Source organism: Aotus nancymaae, unplaced genomic scaffold (genome assembly GCF_030222135.1).
Source record: "Aotus nancymaae isolate 86718 unplaced genomic scaffold, 86718_ANA_hifiasm-v0.15.2.pri h1tg000030l, whole genome shotgun sequence".
Classification (NCBI taxonomy): Eukaryota; Metazoa; Chordata; class Mammalia; order Primates; family Aotidae; genus Aotus; species Aotus nancymaae.
This window is the reverse complement of record NW_026988443.1, coordinates 8,993,926-9,016,101: the sequence shown is the minus strand read 5'-3', so window position 1 is coordinate 9,016,101 and position 22,176 is coordinate 8,993,926. Positions and strand designations below refer to the sequence as shown.

General features: G+C 36.0%; 1 protein-coding gene across 5 annotated transcripts in view; it reads left to right on the top strand.

The window, feature by feature from the left end:
- Positions 1-22,176, top strand: part of RPGRIP1L (RPGRIP1 like) — a 100,163-nt gene that overhangs the window by 31,200 nt on the left and 46,787 nt on the right. For 4 of the 5 annotated variants that reach the window (XM_012447943.3, XM_021665019.2, XM_012447944.2 and 1 more), the window contains 7 exons: positions 4,691-4,830; positions 10,607-10,713; positions 11,017-11,067; positions 11,887-12,066; positions 12,939-13,056; positions 16,968-17,420; positions 21,604-21,755. In XM_012447943.3, the coding sequence (XP_012303366.2) occupies positions 4,691-4,830; positions 10,607-10,713; positions 11,017-11,067; positions 11,887-12,066; positions 12,939-13,056; positions 16,968-17,420; positions 21,604-21,755 (1,201 nt within the window). Of the gene's footprint in view, positions 1-4,690; positions 4,831-10,606; positions 10,714-11,016; positions 11,068-11,886; positions 12,067-12,938; positions 13,057-16,967; positions 17,421-21,603; positions 21,756-22,176 lie in introns of those variants that run through there. The other variant, XM_021665021.2, reaches the window with a different exon arrangement.

The window sequence follows — 22,176 nt, the reverse complement described above, 5'->3', positions numbered from 1 at the left end:
TTTTTTTTCCTGTCACACTAAAAGGAGACTTCATTATGCTGCTCACACATGAAGTTTATGTGAGGTATATGTGTGTAATAAGTGTCAAAACATTTAATGTCAAAAGAAAAATTAATGTCACATAAGCACAAAACCCAACAAACACACGTAATAGTCAACAGAACTAAAGAATTCTCTAATATAATGTTTTTTAAACATGTAACACATTTTAGAAGTATCCTTGGAGAAACTCGACAGAAGTCAACATTGTCCCTAAGATTCTTTATAGCTCTTTTGTTTCGTGACACTGTTATTCATCATTGCCAACAACTAATGTTCATCAAAAACTACACATACTCCCTGTTTGGTTAGTCATAATGATAGCATGTTTTAAAAAGGAGAGCATTTGTTTGTTATTCAAAATTGACTAGTTTTCTGGAGAAAACTATGATTCACAGATTGCATTCTCATCTTCCTTTTTCAAATGAAACTTTAAATGTGTTTATTACTTGACATATGACATATTAGAGAATCATCAGGGAAGATAAAACCCTCATGTTACTTTTTGGTATGAGCCTTTTTTAATATGTGAAAACACTTTTTAGACACTACCAAGAAATATGTATGATTTTAAGAAATGTTCAATTTAAAAGTTCAGAATACATTTTTTGCAATTATATCTTTTTATTGGGTCAGAGAGAAATTGTATACTGTGGTATGTAATATGGTATTATATTATTATACTATGATTTGGTAATGCTGTGTTCCACTTTTGAAGTTAGTTAGTTTTGGAGCCATCTAACTGATAAATGTAATGGTTCCTCAACTATAATGTATACAAATAAGCTGGAAAACTTATTAATATGTAGGTTTCACCACCTCTTAGAGCTTCTTCGCCTATCTGCCTGCACCTCCTCCCTCTGCCCCCATACCATCCAGTTCTGATTCAGTTAATTTGAGACTGGGTCCAAAAAAATCTGTTGAACGTGATTTTGAGGCATTAACTCCTTGAGAGACACTAATATAATGCCTGTTTTTGAAAAGTGTTTATCTAGTTGTTAAGATGATATTAACATTTTTAAGAATTGGGTGGATCAAGTTTTTATGAAGTGATAATCATCTAATTTTCAAAATGTAAAATAGCACTGCTGACACCCATAGATGCTCTGTGCTCTGTTTCTGTAAAGTGAGCATCTGTGCCCTGTAACCTTCTAGAAACCATAAAATCTCATGTGATCCAATATGAGCAATTTATGCTTCCCAGAAATCAAACTCCAAGTACATTTGAGGCATCATCTTCTTTCAGTAAGTGAAATATCCTGATGTAAATATGAATTTAATTTTCATTAGGCCCTAAATAAAGTACCTATGGTTAAAAAAAGAGAGAGAGAGATGGGCTGGGCCATGTGGCTCATACCTGTAATCCCAGCACTTTGGGAGGCCGAGGCAGGTGGATCACAAGGTCAGGAGTTTGAGAACAGCCTGACCAACATAGTGAAACCCCATCTCTACTAAAAATACAAAAATTAGCTGGTAATGGTGGTGTGCACCTGTAATCCCAGCTATTGAGAAGGCTGAGGCAGGAAGATTGCAGTGAGCCGAGATCACCCCACTGCACTCCAGCCTGGGCGACAGAGTAACACTCCATCTCAAAAAAAAAAAAAAAAAAAAAGAGACAGGATCTTGCCCTGTTGCCCAGGCTGGAGGCAGTGGCGCAGTCATACCTCACTGTAATCTGGACCTCCTGTACTCAAGCGATCCTCCCACCTCAGCCTCCCAAGTAGCTAGGACTACAGGCATGTGCCACCACACCTATCTAATTTTTAATTTTATTATTATTATTATTAATTTGAGACAGAATCTCGCTCTGTCACCCAGGCTGGAGTGTAGTAGTGTGATCTCAGCTCACTGCAACCTCTGCCTCATGGGTTCAAGTGATTCTCCTGCCTCAGCCTCCCAAGTAGCTGGTGTTACAGGTATGCACCACCACGCCTGCCTAATTTTTATATCTTTAGTAGAGACAAGGTTTCACCATGTTAGCCAGCCTGGTCTCAAACTCCTGACCTCAAGTGATCTGCCCACATTCGCCTCCCAAAGTGCTGGGATTACAGGCATGAGCCACCATGCCCAGCCTTTAATTTTATGTTTTATAGAGCTGGGTCTCTCTATGTTGCCTGGGCTGGTCTTGAACTCCCCGGCTCAAGCCATCCTCCTGCCTCAGCCTCCCAAAGCATTCAGATTACAGGCATGAGCCATCATACTCAGCCACTATGGATTTCTTTATGGACAATTTTGAATTTATTCTTTCCTATCTCTCACATTAGGTTGCCCTTAAAGATTGTATAAATGAAATTTCTTCTGTAAAAAGGAATGATCTTAGTGAGTAGGTGAACAATTTGGCTTTATTTAGATCTTTATCATGTTTTTGATCAAGGGTGTCTATTTACAGTGTGCTGACCCATGTCTGCCAGTGGACATACCAGTGACCACAAGCAGCAATGGGCATTCCACTGCATGCTGACATTTTATCAGTCCTGCAACATCATGTAACAACAAAATGTGTACAAAGACTATGATCCCCCCTCAGTTGTCACTATAGGCAATATGCAAAAAGATTTTCATGAATAAAAGGTTTTCAAAGACTCATAAGAGTCTTTTCCATGAAACATTTTCATGAAAAAAAGGTTCTCATATGCAGATTTAATCATGTACACAGCCCTTACGAAGAAAATGGAGCCAGATGTGGTTCACCATTTATAGTTACACAGATGGCTCTAAGCATAGAGAAATACAGTAAATTCAAAAGGAATTCCTCATGAAACTCCAGTGGAATGTAATCCTGAATTTAGAGGGAAGATAGCAGTGGACTAAATTCAGATTGACTTATGCTGATTTACACTAGTATTTTGTGGGTTTGGAAAAACCAGGCTGCTAAATTGTTCTTAATTTAAACACATAAAGCTTCTGATGTTTCTGCCAGATTAGCTGTTGGTGATCTTTTTGCTGGTACTAATGCTATTGGAACACTACTGTTTCTAATTTTTGGTGTCTGATATAATGTATAGTTGTGCCTATTTCATCATGCTAATTTTTTTTCTGGGTGGTACATGTTTTTAATAAAACAAACATGCATATACATACACATACGTATGCATAGATGTATGCACATTCATGCATACATATGTACGTGTTTGATATATACAATTTGGCCATACATAGATATTATATTTGTTCTTTATTTTAAAAACAAACATGAAAAGGAATATTATTTAGTTTAGCATTTAAAATACATATTTTATTTGGATTTCATTTAATTCTAGGTCATTGTACCTTTGATAAAATTGACTTAAATAATTGGTATATAGATCCTACATTTTTTTAAGGTTCCATAAGTGAAATGAAAACATTGATAAAAGAAACAGATGTCATATTTAGAGAAGCTTCCAGAATTCCATTTATTTTCAAGGTCATGTTATCTTAAATGCAGTAAAAATATTCAGAATGTGAAATGAATGCACAATTTTGCTCTTTTGAAAAGCTATGCCTCCCAGAAAAGTATCTTTTTTGGAATAAAAACTGAAGACTGTCTGGGAGCAACATTAGGGGAATTTCCAGTCATATGTTTCTTTTCCATTTACTTCATCATCAGTGTAAAACCAGATTTTATAAGATTTTGTTATATTTACTGGGCTTAAAATATGTAGAATGGTCAAAACTGCTAATGATTATTCATCAAGCTTCACAGATAATGCTTTTCTGCTGAAATACAGATCAAGATCAGTTTTTCCAAAACCTGGCTATCATCTGGGGAGCTTTATAAAAATATGAATACCTGGGTCATGGGATCTTCATTTTAAAATCTCCCTAAGTGTCTTTACTGCAGCTGACCCACCACTGGTATTTAGGTCAGCATTTAGGAACCACTGGCATGAACAAATGTTTGTTGTATGCTTTCTGTGCATCGTTTAGTTATTTTTTAAGTGGTTCTTTCTTTTGATATGCTGGGTCTTGATCATTAGCAGATTTTAACCATGGTTTAAACTACCACACTTTTATTGAGGAATAGTAATTCTATTTTCGTCATTCTTATCAGGAACAGAGCAGTGATTTTCATCCCAATCGTGTTACAAGTAAAACTGTTTTTAGCCTATTTTTTTTTGTTTTTTTAACAAAAACTGTATTATCACTACTTTTTAATCAATATCAGAATGACTGACTTGTGGTTCAATATGCTATCATTTTGTGGCCATTATTTTGTGAACATGTTATTATCACAGACTCTTTAAAAAGTTTCACAAAATTAAAGATCAGGTGGAAAGTCCATTTTCTCTGCATTAAGAGGTTTGTCTGTGGGAGAGAATGGTTTTGTCCGATGTCAATTGCTGAGGTTTGGAATTGTGGATTCCTCTGGAGTATGTACAGTATCTGAATTCCTTTACTAGTCCCACAAAAGCTGCACACTGCCAACTTTTCTGACTTTAGAGCTCTAAATTAAGGCCAGTTCCTTTGCTCATCCCACAAACTCTTTCATGTTCCTTAACCGCAGCCTGAGAAAGGCGCCTTGGTTTCAACAGCAGCAGACCAGCTTATGTTTACTTAATTCCTAAGACATGATGACAGTGGTCTCTGTGCCACTAAAAGCTTTTCTCTTTATTATTTTCGGTTGAAGCTGATTTCCAAGCTTTCCTTGCATGTCACGTGTGTTTTGCAGTGCCTTCAGTGCTGCCCATGAAGAGCAATGGAAGTTAAAGGAGCAGCAGCTGAAAGTACAGATTGCTCAGCTTGAGACTGCCTTGAAATCTGACTTAACAGACAAAACTGAAATCCTTGACAGATTAAAAACTGAAAGAGGTACATATAAAATAATCACTGCCTTACTCATTTCAGACATCTAATGTTTCTTTATTGAATCAATCAGTACTTACTCTGGTACCTACTGTTTGCCAGTCGCCCTGCGATTTATGAGGGACAGGCATAGTCATCTACTCATGAACTTAGTGGTTGCTCAAAATTTCTCGTACTCAGCCTAGTATATATGCCAAAAGAATTGCTTTTTCTCATAGCTATTCATATTTAGGTTGTTTTTAATTGTTAAATTTTCCTAAATTCTGAGCCTTTCTTTACTCAACAGTCGACAAATATTTATTGAGCACCTTTTACTGCTAGGCAGTGTTCTAAGTTCTGAGGATACAGCAATGATCAGAAATAAAGGTCTTGCCCTTATCAAATATAAATTCAATAGGGAGAAACTAACAATTAAATAAATATGTAATATGTGATGTGGTGGCAAGTGTAATGGCACAAAACCACTAGTGTAAGATGACAGAGAGTGGCAGAAATAGTAACTTGCTATTTTTGAGAGTTCAAATAGGGAATATCTCTCTGATGAGATGTCTTAATTCTACTGTGTGACAGTGAGCTTAAATACCAGGAAGCTGTGTGCCCCCTGCTAAAATAATAATCACTAATAAGTTTCAGTATAAGTCACAGATCTCATAGAAGTAAAATAATTATAATTAAGTCTGAATTTTACTGTGTTACTCACCTTTACACACAAATGCACAACAGGGGAAATGAATTATTTGCTTCAAGTGTTATCTGTTTGCTCATGCCCTAGATAAACTGAGTCATGTGCTAAGAAGATTGCTTCCTTTGAACATTTGCAATTCAGTTGCATGAGAATGTTTAAAAGTTTAATATAGACTCACTATAAAACAGTTATGTTTCTAGTTAGTATTCCTATGCTTTTATTTAGACCACAATGCCATATTTCACTGACTATAAGGAACATTATCTTTTCCTATTTTAACATCTCTAATATTGAGTTGCATCATATAAGTAATAACATTTTTTAAATTGCAGTCTGACATTCTTTTCACATTTTAGCAAGTCTGAAATTAGAACACATCTTATAGTCAATGGAGTCTTAATTTCAGTGAAACACACTAGTGCAGTGTTTATTCACCAAGTGACTACATTAGATGATAGATTTTTTATGAAGTTTTCTCTAGAAGACTGTGAGTGGAATAAAATGGTGATGACAGGTTTTCTGACCCAGCGGATTTTTTTAAAAGTTTTCATATCAAAGGTACATACAGTTCCTGATTTTAATGTGCAGTATCAAATACCTAACAGAGTACTTTGCCTGAGTACTTGCTCAATAAATTCTTGTTTAGGTAAAAAATGGAAGTGCTCTATATTTCCTCTCTCTTTTCCAAGAACAGATAAATTGCTCATTCTTAAAGGGAAAGAAATGAAATAAACCATTTTTATTTCTATGCTTTCTGTATTTACTTAGATATCAAGAATTCCAAAGCTGTTATCTTTTGGATATCTGAACTAATCTCTAGAAAGAAGCTTTTCTTAAGGAGGGTAGAATCTTGGGGGTTTTTTAGACCTGTTTATTGTCGTTGAATTAATTCTGAGTGTTCTTACTAAGTATTACGGTTGCTAAGTTATTTTAATTTATCTAATTTATTCTTCATCTTTTTTACTGGTTCTTTTATCTTTTGGGAATTTTTTTCAATAATAAACATAACTTATGTACACTATGGAAAAAGTCTAGTAGATAAATTATAAAAATCAATTCCACAACCCACAAAATATTAGCAAAATAATCACTGCTAATATTGGATTTATGTCCTTTCAGAGTTGTTTCTAAATGTATAGATATAGTTTTATAATGTGCCTTTTTTTGCTATATTGTAAAATCATTCCTTGAATATAAATATAAATCTACATCAGAATCATTTATAATGACTGTTACAGTTTTCCAGTGTGTGAATGGACCCTGGATTATTTAACAGTCTTCTATTGAATATTTAAGTAGCTTCAGTTTTCTTAAGTACCACAAGCAATATCTTTCTACACAAATTTTTACACATTTATCCAATTATTTTTAAAGAAAAACTGCTAGAACTGAATCTTTATTTTTAATGCAACTATTATTTTCCATTTATTTTTGTTTGAATACCTCAAATTTACAAGTCTAAGGATTTAAGTTTTTGTTTCTTTGTGGAAATGTTACAATGGGTTATAAGAAAAATATTACAGCCTTTAACCATTTTTTCCAGGGAAATAATACACAAAAAACCCTGAAACTGTCTATTTAAGAAAATCTTTTAATATTTAGAAAGTTCCATTTTGTATTACAGATTTTGAAATTGTTTAATTTTACTTTGAAGTGTCTTCATACATTTACCTTCTCATGTATCAAGTGTTCTTTGCCAGAAGATGTTTCCCTGGCTTCTTGTAGTCATTCATCTAACTGGCAAATTATTTTTAGAGAATACTCACCTCTTTATTCAAGGTACAAATTAGTTTCAGATTGTGTGAATATGTGGGGGAAGGATATGTAAATGCAGTTTGCATTTGGTTAATACTTAAATTAACTGCATGTGTTTAAGGGCTTGCTTTTGAAAGTTCCTTTCTATCTTTAGCTGAAATGCATAATTCAGCATAATGCATATGGTTATATTGATCACAGCTGAAGATATTAGCACAAAGGCGCTCTGAAAATTGTTTAGTTGAATTGTTCTCTGCACTCTGCTTATTAATGGTGTGCTGAAAGAACATAATTTTAAAAGAGTGAAATGTTATCTCATTTGAATAAAATGCTGTTTAGCTTAACCTGCTTTTTGTCAAATCATAAGGTAAGGAGGTTATTTTTCATCTTGTACAGAGTGCTTTGATTTTGCCTATTATAATTCAGCAAGTATATTTCCTCTTTGAACTATAGCATTTCAGTACTTTTTAAAGACCCAGGAGTTATGTCTCAAATAAACAGCTTGAGAAAGGAAAAATGTAGTGGATAATTCTAAATAAAATTTAGTAGAAGGTAAGTTACTGGTACTCAGTAATGTCTTTTCCCACTAAGTTGTTTTTCTACTAATAATGACCATGTTTTAAAAACATCAGTGAATGTAGATATCATTGTTGAAACAAAAATTAGGAAAGGCTGGAAACATTCAAATAAGTTTATTTCTACCTAATAACATATAGGAACCCTGTTCTGAAAAATTAAAAGGAAAAGAAAACTAGAACATAGAAATAATAATCAAAATACAGTGTGTCGGGATAAACATGGAACAGTCAGGTCCTTTACATTTTAGCTCACTCTTAGAAACCCTAAAATGTTTTACTGGCCAGAGAATAAAATTATATTATCCTCAGTACCTTTGTTTTTACATACTTCAGACTATATTTACCTTCTTTTTGTTACCTAACCATTCTATCTAGATGCCATTTTAACTTAATCAACATAAAGACTCCCATATCCTTATTCGATTCCCTAGAAAAAAGTTTATCTTATATGCATCCATATTTATTATTCATCTTAATTTTTAAAGACAAGTATTTGATCTATACTTTCAAAGTTTTCAAGTATTGTTCACATTTGGGTATTCTTTTCTTTAGTTAACTAGATATAAGCAATTTATATTCTAGGATAACCTTTTAACCTTCTATCAATAAGACAAAAATGTTTATACAGTGTATTTGTTTTTTGTTTTTTGTTTTGATACGGCATCTCACTCTGTCACCGAGGCTGGAGTGCAGTGGCGCAATCTTGACTCACTGCAACCTCCGCCTCCCAGGTTCAAGCGATTCTCCTGCCTCAGCCTCCTGAGTAGCTGGGATTACAGGTGCTCGCCAGCACACCCAGCTAATTTTTGTATTTGTAGTAGAGACGGGGTTTCACCATATTGGTCAGGCTGGTCTCAAATTCCTGACCTCATGATCTGCCCGCCTTGGCCTCCCAAAGTGCTGGGATTATAGGCATGAGTCACCGTGCCCTGCCTTGGTATTAAAATCTCTCTGTATTGCCTAGGATCACAGTTTTTTTGTTGTTGTTGTTTTTGTTTGTTTGTTTTTGGTTTTGTTTTGTTTTTTACTTTTTAGACTGCCAAGAAATATGTGATATTGAAAACATCCAAGTTTAGCCCATTTATTCCTAACTGTGTAATTTAACATTTTTATTTATATGTAGTATTTATAGCTTGGAAACACAATGCCTTATAAAAGTCAGAAACATATTTTTGTTTAAAATGCAGTCAGTATGCAAATATATTTGTGCAAAGAATTCTTGGCAAATGTGTTGATTTTTTTTAAGAAAAGGAAATAAAAATGTGCAGTGTAAATTGAAGGCTTATGATAAACATAAATGGTTGAGAGAAGGGTGAAATTGGTAGAGATACTTTAGATGACATGGTTTAGAATAGCCCACGAGGAGTCAACAAAGGAGGATACCTGAGTGCCACAGTGAGCTCTAGCAAAGAGTACATTTAAGAATGTAAGATTAACAAATGCTGTGGATTTGTTCGCTAGCTATTATGCTTTCTTAAAAAAAAGAAAAAAAGCTAAACATGTTTAATGCAGGGAGTGAAAAATTAGTCTCTTTATGAATTTGCTGTCTTCTAAAATTCTACTGTACTCTCCTGCTTGTGGGTCATAGCAACGGAGTGCCTAGACAAGCATAACCATTATTCCATTTCTTAGCACCAGCTCCAAATCCATTCCTACTGATTATAGCATGAACTCAGTGAATAAAGAATACATATGAATTTATTTATTTTGGGGGGACAGGATCTTGCTCTGTTGCCCAGGCTGGAATGTAGTGGAACAGTCATGGCTCACTGCAGCCTCAACTTCCCAGGCTCAACTTATCCTCAACTTATCAACTTCCCACCTCAGCCTCCCAAGTAGATGGGACTACAGCATGCACCACCATGCCCAGCTAATTTTTTTAAAAACATTTTTTGTGGAGATGGGATCTCCCTATGTTGCCCAGGCTGATCTCAAACTCCTGGACTTAAGGGATTCTCCTGCCTCAGCCTCCCAAAGTGCTGGGATAATAAGCATGAGCCACCATGCCCAACCCACATGAATCATTATTGATACCACCATGCATGGCTTAAGAATTCATTTCTCCTATTGTAATAGACCTATTGGAAGTATGGTTGACTAAATTATGGATTCAGAATTTATCAGAGAAATTACCTTGCCTTTTAATTTTTTTTATTTTTATGGATTTAGAGGGGGGTACAGGTGCACTTTTGTTACATGGGTATATTACATTGTAGTGAAGTCTGGACTTTTAGTGTAACCATCACTCAAATAATGTACATTATACCCAACAGATAATTTCTCATCCCTCATCCCCCTACCATGTTCTGGAAGTTACCTTGTTTTAATAAAGATACTATATGCTAAGTTGGGAAAATAAAATTCAAAGATGTCAATTAAAAAACTAAAAGACAATTTTTTTTCACATGCTTTTCGGGACCCTTAATAAGTAAGTGAAAAACCATAGATTTAGAAACACATTTTCTCAGGTATTTTAAATAGAACATTCCTTTGAACTCCCAGAAACCACAATTTCCTTATATTAATATTGTGAACTTATGTCTTGGGTTTTTGATAAGCAAATGAATCATATGGTAGACACATGATAGTGTTCATTTATTCCTCATTCCCCTGCTGTCTTTGTCAAGGTTCTAGCACTGTTTCCTTTCTGACCAGAACAATACTGGATCAAGATTGGTGTGTAACAAGAATTAAAGTAATTTGAAATGTGTTCTTAAACCTGATTTGTACTTACCTTTCCAATTCTGTTGACTTTATTTTTAAGACCAAAATGAAAAACTTGTTCAAGAGAATAGAGAACTGCAGTTACAGTATCTGGAACAAAAGCAACAACTTGATGAACTTAAAAAACGCGTGAAATTTTACAACCAGGTGAATTATTTTCTTATTTAGGAAATAAAACTCAGAATTTTTATCTCAATATTTTATGCATAGAGAAAGCACTATACTACAAAGCGAAAGAATTCAGATATATTACTCAGTTTATTAACTCATGCTATCAGGTAGTTTATGTTCCATAGGGATATTCTGAAGAGCTGGAATGTCTCATAGACTTAGTTGGTTAGTTCATGGCATCAGGCAGCTTATGTTTCATGAGGATAATTTGAATAGTTGGAATGTCTCTTCTGTTTTCCATTAATAAGTCATTGTGAGCTTTTATTTAATCCATTGTAGGAGAATGATATTAATGCTGATGAATTGAGTGAAGCTCTCCTACTTATAAAGGTAAGGTTCTGAACTTCCTCATGATTTTCATGTCTGCCTACAACTGTTTCAGCATAATGATGACCCTTATCTGTAACCCTTACATTTGGAGAATGAATTATTCTTGCATCTTCTGAAACTTAGTATGTCTTTTATAAATATATAGGTCACTACTATATATATTGATATATATATATATCAACACTACTCACTCAGGAAAGTGGTCAGGTGACATTTAGTTATAGCATATATATATTTCATAATGACATCAAAGTTACATTAAGACAAACTTTCATTTAATACACTTTCTTTAATTGTAACAAACATTTTACTTTTATCTGCTTCACTATGTAACTAATCAACAATTTTCTGCCCTAAAAAACCTTGATGCACACCCTGTTAAGTAAAATATTGAATTATAAATATCTCAAGAAGATAGTTTTTAATTCTAGAATATTCTATTATTTACAAAAAGATACAAAAAATACACTTCTTTCCTTTTAGATCACGGTGTAGATTTTAATCAAATGAAGAAATAAAATAAATGTACATGGTTCTTTTATATGTGATACAGTAACAAACTCTTCTGATTTCTCTATAACTGTTCCAATTGTCTGTATATTTGAATCTGATTAACAGGTAAATTCATTTTTTCCATCAGGAATGAAGCAGTTGTGATATATATATATATATATATATATGGACTTCCTTTATCTTTTTTCAATTAATGAAGTTGAAAATTGATGAATTGATGAATTGTTTATTGATAAATCTATATTAATTCATAAAATCACATTTTAGAAATGTTTGTTTCATTAATAAAACATGTTTTTATTTTAGGCTCAAAAAGAACAAAAAAATGGAGATCTTTCCTTTTTAGTGAAAGTAGATAGTGAAATTAATAAAGATCTAGAACGCTCTGTGAGAGACCTGCAAGCAACTCATGCAGAAACAGTGCAAGAGCTTGAAAAGACAAGAAATATGCTAATTATGCAACATAAAATTAATAAAGATTATCAGGTAATCTAATACACTAAATTGGGAGAGGAAGTTTTCTATAATCTGCTGATGGTTTACTTTTCTAAATACAATATGTTATCACCTGTTATATTATCTGTTAACATCTATTGTAATCTATTAACATGTCACATCTCTGGAATGTAGCCTTGTAACTAGGTACTTAGTTAGAATAAATAATTTTAAAACAAATAATGTAGGGGTTTTTTTCTGGTTTTTTTGAAACAGAGTTTCACTCTTGTCGCTCAGGCTGGAATGCCATGGCATGATCTCAGCTCACTGCAACCTCCACCTCCTGGGTTGAAGTAATTCTCCTGCCTCAGCCTCCCAAGTAGCTGAGATTGCAGGTGCCCGCCACCACACCCAGCTAATTTTTGTATTTTTAGTAGAAACGGGGTTCATCATGTTAGCCAGGCTGGTCTCGAACTCTGACCTCATGTGATCCACCCTCCTCCTTGGCCTCCCAAAGTGCCGGGATTACAGGCGTGAGCCACTGCTCCCAGCCACAAATAATGTTTTTGAAGTCCCTGATTTTAGGGAATGAGTAGTAGCAATGAAATTGCCTCTATTAGCGTTAGCACATTCTGCAAGTAAGTTGAAATTATCCTGAAGTCATGCCACAACTGCACTGTGTTAGCTTTTCACAAAATGAAAACGCATCTCCATAAATGGGAATCTGGAGTTTTATCCTACTTCCGATTTGTGAATATTGCCAAGCATAATTTTCTAAAGTGTAGGCTATTTGAAGTCAAGAAATCATGGTTTATAGCTCCTGCTATTTCCAGGATCTAGAAAATGCTTAAATCATAGTTGCTTTGAATAATGAAAATAGAACTAATCCTAAGTATTAAAATTTGTTGTCTCATATTTTATAGATGGAGGTTGAGGCAGTGACCCGTAAGATGGAAAATTTGCAGCAAGATTGTGACCTCAAAGTGGAACAGTATGTTCATCTTCTCGATATCAGGGCTGCACGCATCCAGAAACTAGAAGGTACAACATACACACAATTTTTTTGTCCACAGTAACTAGAGGAATGGATTTTATAACAGTTGATAATGTCATCCAAATCTGCACTAAGAATGTATTTTTACTGTGTATTCCCCTAATTCATAGCTAGCTCATTGCAGCTTTTACCTCCTGGGTTCAAGCAGTACTCCTAATTTTTAAATTTTTTGTAGAGCCTATGTTGCCCAGGCTTATCTCAAACTCCTGGGCAAAAATGGTCCTCCTGTCTCAGCCTCTTAAAGTTTTGGGATTGCAGGCTCAAGCCACCTTGCCTGGCCTTGATTCTTTTCTACTCAAGGATTCTTAATAATTCCTACTGCTTTTTAAATTCAGTGTTGCAAACAAGATTTCAGAGTACTTCATGAATTACTACAGACTCAAATTTACCACCCCTTTCTAATTTCTCTTCTAAGCAACCTGTGCACCTCAGTCAAACAGGTCCTCTGCCTGCTCTTTGCAGATATGTCATGCTCAGGCCACTGCCATGCCTTTTTTTCATGCTATTTGCTCTGCCTTAACCTCCTTTCTGCCATGATTCCAAGATACACACTTCCCTGCTTTGAAATCTAACACAATGCTCACCTGTGCTAGGAAGCTGGTTCTAATTATTCCTAGCTATCCCTCTACTTGAAATGCCTTTACAGTGATTTTCATACTTTAGCAAGTAGGAAAATCCCTTGAGGAACTTGTTTAAAACGTAGTTTCCTGGGCCCTACCCCTAGAGGTCCTAGGGCCCATGCTTTTTTTTATATTGTATTTAGAAATAACTGCAAGCTATTCAGATGCAGGTGCAAGACTACACATTGAAGAAAACTAGCTCAGCTCTTACCAACCCAGTCTTCTCATGTACTCAAAAGCTTTATGTTTAGGGAGCATGTAAGTGTTCTTCAGTTGCTGGAGTTTTGCATATTCTCCATAGTGACAATATAAGTTCTACAGTGATAAGTACTTTGTCTCTCTTTCATGTCCACTGCATACCGTACTCACTTCAGTGGTCTATGCCAGCAGGAATTTTACACTCTTAAAGCTTATTGAGGTTCGAGAAGGCCTTTATTTGTGAGTTGTACTTACTGATATTTATCATAACAGAAATTAAAAGTGAAAAAAATTTTAAATATTTTTAATTCATGTTAAAGTAATAATAAACTTACTACATGTTAACATAAATTGCAGTATTTATTGCTTTAAAGTTGTATTTTCCAAAACAAAATACTATGAGAAGGGGGGCTTTGTTTAAAATTTTTTAAATTTTTAACATCTTCGCAAATCTTTTTAGAGGCTGGCTTAATAGAAAACAGCTGAATTTTTATAGCTGCTTCTGCATTTAATCTGTTGTGATATCACACATCATGTAACCTCCAAGAAACTCCATTATACACTTGTAAGAGGATAAAAATGAAAAGGGCAAATGACATTTTAGCATTATTATAAAAATAGCTGTGACCTCATAGACCCCCAAAATGGTTTCAGAGACCTTCAGGGGTTTCCACATCACACTTTGAGAACCTCTGATCTAGGTAGAGGAGCTCAATAAATATCTTCATCTGACGAAAGAGGGCTTTCCAAAAGTCAAGGAGCAGTGTGTACCTTTTATTCCAAGTGGTACTTAATAAAAATTTGCTTAATGGAATTTTCTTGGTTAAAAGGAAGGTCACAGAGTTTGGGATTTTCTTTCAAGTCTTACTAAATTTTTACCATCATATTTTATCTGTCCCCTAAATTCATTGATTTACTCCATAAACATAATTAAGCCCCTAATGCATCCTAAGCGAAGTGCTGAGCAGGGAGAATACAAATAGGAAAAATCTGAGGCACTACCCTCATAGAACTTCTAAGATGTTGACAGGTAAATAAATGGTTATGATTTACTCTGAACAGTGTAAAGCTAAGGAAATCTAAAGGTATCAAGGAAACATTGAGGACAGAATGCCTATTTCTACCTCAGGATTTAGGGGAGACTTCACACAGTAGGTATGGAGTCTTTGAAGATCACAGAAGTCACTACTAAGTAAAAGTAATATAAGGCATTCCAGGCAGTAAGCAAAGCAGGGGAAAGTACCCTAAATATGAAGCATTGCAGTACATTTGAGAAACTGCACTGTAGATCCATCCAATTGGAATTCAGGAAAGTCAAAAAGGAAGGAGAACCTACAGATAAAGCTAGAAGAAACAAAATCATGAAGGTCCTGTTTGCAATCCTGATTGGTGAGGTAGGACCTTAATAACCTGGAGAACCACTAAGGGATTTTAAGGTAGGGAATGATACACTCAGAATTGCATTTTGGTGATTATGCTACAGGTGTTGAGGAGAAAGAGGAAGATTTGAAGGAAGGAAGCATTTTGAGTTCCATAATAATCTAGGTAGTAAACTAGGAATATAAATTAGGTACAGTGCAAATAGTGAGGACAGGAACAAATTTGTTGAAGAGTTAGGAAATAGCATTGAATAGTAGTGACCCTATAGGTGTGAGGCAAATAAAAGAAAAAGGGGTGCTGTTTTATGATAGTCTCAAAAAAGGAAAAAGGGACATCTAGGTTGTCTCTCTGAGATCTAGCTTGGGCAACTGGATGAATGAATGAATCATCACTTGAGATTTAAAGTACAGAAATAGCAAGAAGACAATATGGGCCGGTCACAGTGACTCAATGCCTGTAATCCCAGCACTTTGGGAGACCGAGGCAGGTGGATCACTTGAGGCCAGGAGTTCAAGACCAGCTTGGCCAACTTAGCAAAACCCTGTCTCTACTAAAAATATTTTTTAAATGAGCCAGGTGTAGTGGCAGGTGCCTGTAATCCCAGCTACTCAGTAGGCTGAGGCAGGAGAATCACTTGAACCTGGGAGGCAAAGGTTACAGTGAGCCGAGATTGTGCCACTGCACTCCAGCTTGGGTGACAGAGTGAGACTCCGTATCAAAACAAACAAAGACAGTATGATAATTCTGTTTCGGACATGTTGAATGGGATATGCTGGTAGGATATCTAGATAGATAGAGGGGTAAGAAAAACATTAGGAATATAGGAATGGAGTTGAGAAAATAAATATGAATTTAAAATAGCAATATGGAAGCCTTTAGAGTACTGATAATGACAAAAGTCAAAAAGTTGATGAGATCACTCATGAGAATATATAGACTAAGAAAATAAAAACAGAAGCCCAGAAAACTAGCAGAGAAAGAGAAATCCGAAAAGAATGAGAAGGACAGGAGAAGCAGAGAAGATGATAACATGGAAGCCCAGGTAGGACAGAAGTTCACCAATGGGAAAGCTGTCATCAGTGGCAAATGCAGCAAAGAAATCAGGTAATACAAGGACCAACGTTCATTGCATCTAGCCATTCATTGATTATTGGTGGCTTTCTCTGGAGCAATGTCACAGAAAAGTAAGGCAGATATCCACATTGGTGAGATTTGGTTGGCCTATGTATACAACTGTGAAACCATCATCATGATCAGGATAATTAACATGTCCATCACCCTACAAAGAAGAAAAGCATAAGTCTCAATAAGTTAAAGGGAAGGAGACAGCAGAAAGAGAGACTGCCTTTATAGGAAAGAAGACAGTGGGTGGAGCAGAGACAGGGAAGCAGGTGAAATCCAAGTAGTTATCTCAGCTGTTCATTCAGAGGTCTTTTTTTCTTTTGATATTTTTCTCCCCTTTTTCCTAGCTTAGGCTGTATTACAACTGAAGTTGCAATTTTGTTGTTGCCTAATAAGTGACATCAAAACAGAAATGATACATTTTTATACAATAAAGCATTATTTACAGAAAAACAGTGTTGTGATAGAATTTTAAATTGAGACTATTCACCAGTACTCAGACTTCCTACCACTTCAAAAGCCAGTTTTCGTTTTCTTATGTCAATATTTTGAAATCTCTCAACTGTCTTCTCTTGCAGCCCAATTAAAGGATATTGCCTATGGCACCAAGCAGTACAAATTTAAACCAGAAATCATGCCAGATGACTCTGTTGATGAATTTGATGAAACCATCCACTTAGAACGAGGCGAAAATCTTTTTGAAATCCATATCAACAAAGTAACCTTTACTTCTGAAGTTTTACAGGCATCTGGAGATAAAGAGCTTGTCACTTTCTGTACCTATGATTTCTATGATTTTGAACTACAGATAACTCCTGTAGCACGAGGCCTTCATCCCATTTATAACTTCACTTCTCAATATCTTGTTCATGTTAACGACTTATTTTTGCAATATATTCAGAAGAATACTATCACCCTCGAGGTCCACCAAGCTTATAGCACAGAATATGAAACAATTGCAGCATGTCAATTAAAATTTCATGAAATTCTTGAAAAAAGTGGCCGAATATTTGGTACAGCAAGTTTGGTTGGTAAGTACAATGTATAATCTTTGGGTGTTTGAATTACTAATTTGGTTCATATATCAGTATAGTATTCTACATTACTATCTTCTCTTATGTATTAAAGGTGCCTTTAGAGCAAGGACAGTGTTCTTTACCCACAGTCAGTTGGACTATCTTAAATGTCATTGATGCCAAGCGCAGTGGCTCACGCCTGTAATCCCAACACTTTGGGAGGATGAGGCGGGTGAATCACTTGAGGCCAGGAATTGGAGACCAGCCTGACAAATATGGCAAAACATGGCAATATTTGTATTTTTACTAGATGGCTCTAGTAAAAATATAAAAATTAGCCAGATGTCATGGCACATGCCTGTAATCCCAACTACTTGGGAAGCTGAGAGGCATGAGAATCACTTGAACCCAGGAGGCAGTGGTTGCAGTGAGCCGAAATCATGCCACTGCACTCCATCCTGGGCAACAAGAGTGAAACTCCATCTCAAAAAAAAATGTCATTGATGATGTCAATACATTGGCTATTAATTTTTTTAAACTTGGAACTTTAGTTGTTTATCATATTGATACTCTGGCTAAATTATTTAATTTATTTATAAATTTATTAAACGATTTATAGTTTAATAGTCATAATTATTATAAATAATAATATAAACTATAAAATGATTTATTAATTTTTTAAGACCTTATGTTATCACTATAGTAGGCACTGGGAATACAGTGGTCAGTGATAAGTAAGATAGACAAAACTACCCGTGTAACTTACCTTCTAGAGAGGAATACAGGCAATACAAAAAAATTAATCAGAACAAGAGGCTAAAGGGAGAACTGGCAGGTTGCAAATTCAGGTGAGGGCTTCTCTGAGGGAGTGGCATTGGTGAAGAATGAAGATCCGTGCCAGGATCCAGGGGAAGAATGTTTCGGGCAGAGGTGATAGCAAGTGCCAAAACCTGAGGGAGGAGCAAGCCTGACAGTGGGAGAAACAACAGGAAGCCCAGTGGCTGCAGCAATGGGGGATTCATTCCAAGTGATAGGCAGGGCCAGATCATATTGCAGAGCCTTGTAGTCAGAGGGAGGAGTTTGGATTTTCTGAGCTTTTAGAAAAATCACCCTGAGTGCTGTGGAAAGAATAGTCTGAGGCAGGCAAGAGGGAAAACAGGACCATTCTCAGGCTATTACATTGATCAAAGAAAGATGATGGTGGCTTGGATTAAGATGGTAGTGAAAGTGGCGATAAAAAGTAGTCATATTCCATACATATTTTTTTAACTTCTCCTTCCTTCAAGATTGCTTGTCAGTTGAATGTGTGATCATGAGGGAAATGGATGAAGTAAGCATTTCTAGCATAAGCAGCTAGAAGAATGGTGATGCCATTTACTTAGATTGGGAAAACTGGGAAGGGAACACATCTGATAAAGAAAATCAAGAATTCTGTTTCGGCAAGTTAAAATTAACCTGCCTGTTGGACATCCACGTGGTGATGTCAGGCTGGTGGTTAGACAACACCAATCTGAAGGTAAGGGATAGAGATATAAAAGTGGGAGTTGTTAGCATATAGAATATAAGCCATAACATAGATAAAATCCCATAGAGAGTGAATATAGATAAAGGAAAGAAAGTGGCCAAGAACTGAGCCTTGGGAAACACCAAAATTAAGGCTTCAGGAAGAGGAAGAAGAGCCAGCAAAGGAAACTGAGGAGTGGCCAGTGATGTAGGAGGAAAACCAAGAGTCTGTGGTACCCTAGGGACCAAGTGAAGAAAGTATTTGAAGAAGGAAGGAGCGTGACGTAGGGTCTTAGGAGGGATTTTATTTTATTAATTGAGTGATCGATTGCATAGGTAATATATTCACGACTCAAAAATCAAAAAGACATAAATGTCTACTTCCCTCCCTATTCCTTAGCCACCCTGGGTCCCCTAACCAAAGACTGCAAATTTTTTCAGAGATTGTTTGTGGTGTTTTTTCATAAAGACAGGGTCTCACTATGTTGCCCAGGCTGGTCTCAAACTCGGCTCAAGCAGTCCCCTGACTTCAGTCTCCCAAAGTGCTGGGATTATAGGCATGAGCCGCTACACCCAGCTTCAAAGATCTTTTATGCATATGAAAGCAAATATATATTACATTAATATTATTCCGTTAGGACTTATTTTAAAATGATGACTTCTGTCTTAGTGTGTCTTGTGCTACTGTAACAGAATATCTGAGACTGGGTAATCTATTAATATAATGAACAGAAATGTATTATCCACAGTTCCAGAGTCTGGGAAGTCCAATATCAAGGTGTTCACATCTAGTAAGGGCCTTCTTGCCGCCTAATAACATGGCAGAAAGTAAGAGGGTGGGAGCGAGCGAGAAGGGGCCAATCTCAGCCTTTTATAATGCACCAATCCTATCCATAAGGGTGGATACCTCATGGCCTCATCACCTCTTTTTTTTTTTTTTAAAGCCTAGTCAAGTGCAGTAGTGAGAAGGGGAGAAGGAGTAGAACAAGGAGTTCAATCTGTAACTGACTGTGAACAATCTATTGAGATAACTGACTACCTTCAGACCAGCCCTCATCACCTCTTAAAGGTCCTTCTTGTAATACTCTTAACAGTGGTAATTAAATTTCAGCATGAGTCTGGAGGGTACAAACATTGAAACTATAGCAGGCAGATACTAAGTTACATTTGTATGCTGATGAGAATGATCCATTAGCAGGAAAAAAATTGATAAAGTGGGAGAGAGTAGGAATAATATTTGTAATAATCTGTTGTGTTCAGAAAAGTTTATGTATAGAATATCTCTATTTCACAAATATTAAGTAGCCTTTATACACTGGTTTCTCTGGTAGGAGTATATTGGTGGAAATTATGATCCTTGCTGTCAAGAAACTTACAACGTATTAGAAAAATAGACTGGTGAACAAACAGGCCAGAGCAGTTAGTGCCCTAACAAGGCCATACAACCTTCATGAAGGAGACACAGGGCTCTGCTCTCCTGGGAGCCATACAGGAAGTCCTCCCCACAGAAGAGACATGAAGAGCTGCCTGAGTAGAGAGGAGTTCCAAGGGTGTGCAGGGCAAATATCATGCAAGGATATACTGCATGAGGCATGTATTTTTCATAGCTGTAACATTTTCTCCTATGCTTGTGATAGAGTATAGAAATGGGAAGGTGCCAGAGATGTCTTGAAACTTGAATTAGAATGTGGAATGTCATATTTATAATTTTGAGGTTTAATATTGTAAATGTCAGACAACGTTGAGTGCAACTTGTTTTTTGAGACGGAGTTTCGCTCTTGTTACCCAGGCTGAAATGCAATGGCGCGATCTCGGCTCACCGCAACCTCCGCCTCCTGGGTTCAGGCAATTCTCCTGCCTCAGCCTCCTGAGTAGCTGGGATTACAGGCACGCGCCACCATGCCCAGCTAATTTTTTGTATTAGTAGAGACGGGGTTTCACCATGTTGACCAGGATGGTCTCGATCTCTTGACCTCGTGATCCACCCGCCTCGGCCTCCCAAAGTGCTGGGATTTACAGGCTTGAGCCACCGCACCCAGCCCGCAACTTGTTTTTAAAAAGTATTATAGTATCTCATCAAAAAGAATCTGTGGAATATTTGATTCAGTGTTTAGATTTTTGTTTTTTGAGATGGAGGTTTGCTCTGTCGCCAGGGTAGAGTGCAATGGCCCGATCTCAGCTCACTGCACCCTCTACCTCCCAGGTTCAAGCAATTCTCCTGCCTCAGCCTCCAGAGTAGCTGGGACTACAGGCGTGTGCCACTACACCCAGCTTATTTTTGTATTTTTAGTAGAGACAGCGTTTCACCGTGTTGGCCAGGATGGTCTCGATCTCCTGACCTCATGATCCACCCGCCTCGGCCTCCCAAAATGCTGGGATTACAGATGTGGGCCACCACGCTCAGCCTAGATTTTTAAAATATATTTCAGAAGGAATGAAATAGTATAAATTGGAATATCTCAAACATAGTTTGATGTAGTTCTTTAATAATATTAACATACAATGAAACTCATACTTCAGAAGTAACTTTTCTTCATCTATTATTTGCCAATCTCATATTATTTGTGCAAGTCATGTTATTTTACTCAGCATAACATATATAGTTTTAATGCATAATTCCATTGATGTCTTTTTTACTGGTATATATTTTAATGTGTGAAACTATTTTAACCTTGGGTTATGTATTGATTTGTAGGAACTAAAGGAGACATCCCAAATTTTGGCACAGTGGAATACTGGTTCCGATTAAGAGTTCCCATGGATCAAGCAATTCGACTTTATCGAGAACGGGCAAAGGCTTTGGGATATATAACATCAAATTTTAAGGGGCTAGAGCATATGCAGTCGGTAAGCTTGTTTGGCTTTAAGACTCTTTTATAACATAGAAATTTTATAATATTTATTTATATGTCATGCTTTAAACTGAAATCATTTTCTTTCGTAGCCATCAAGTGGCTTTTTTAAACTTTTTATTTTGAAGTAATCATAGACTCACAGGAAGTGGTTAAAAATAGTACAAAGAGGTGCCCTGTAACCTTCACCCAATTTCTCCTAATTGTAACATCTTACATAACTATAATATAATTTCAAAATTGAGAAATTGATATTGGTACAGTACTATTAACTAGGCTACATACGTTACTCAGATTTCATCAGTTGTACATGCACTCATTTGCGTGTGTGTGTGTGTGTGTGTGTGTGCATGTATGTATGTAGTTATTCTTTGCAGTTTTATCACATATATAGATTCATATAACTACCATCACAT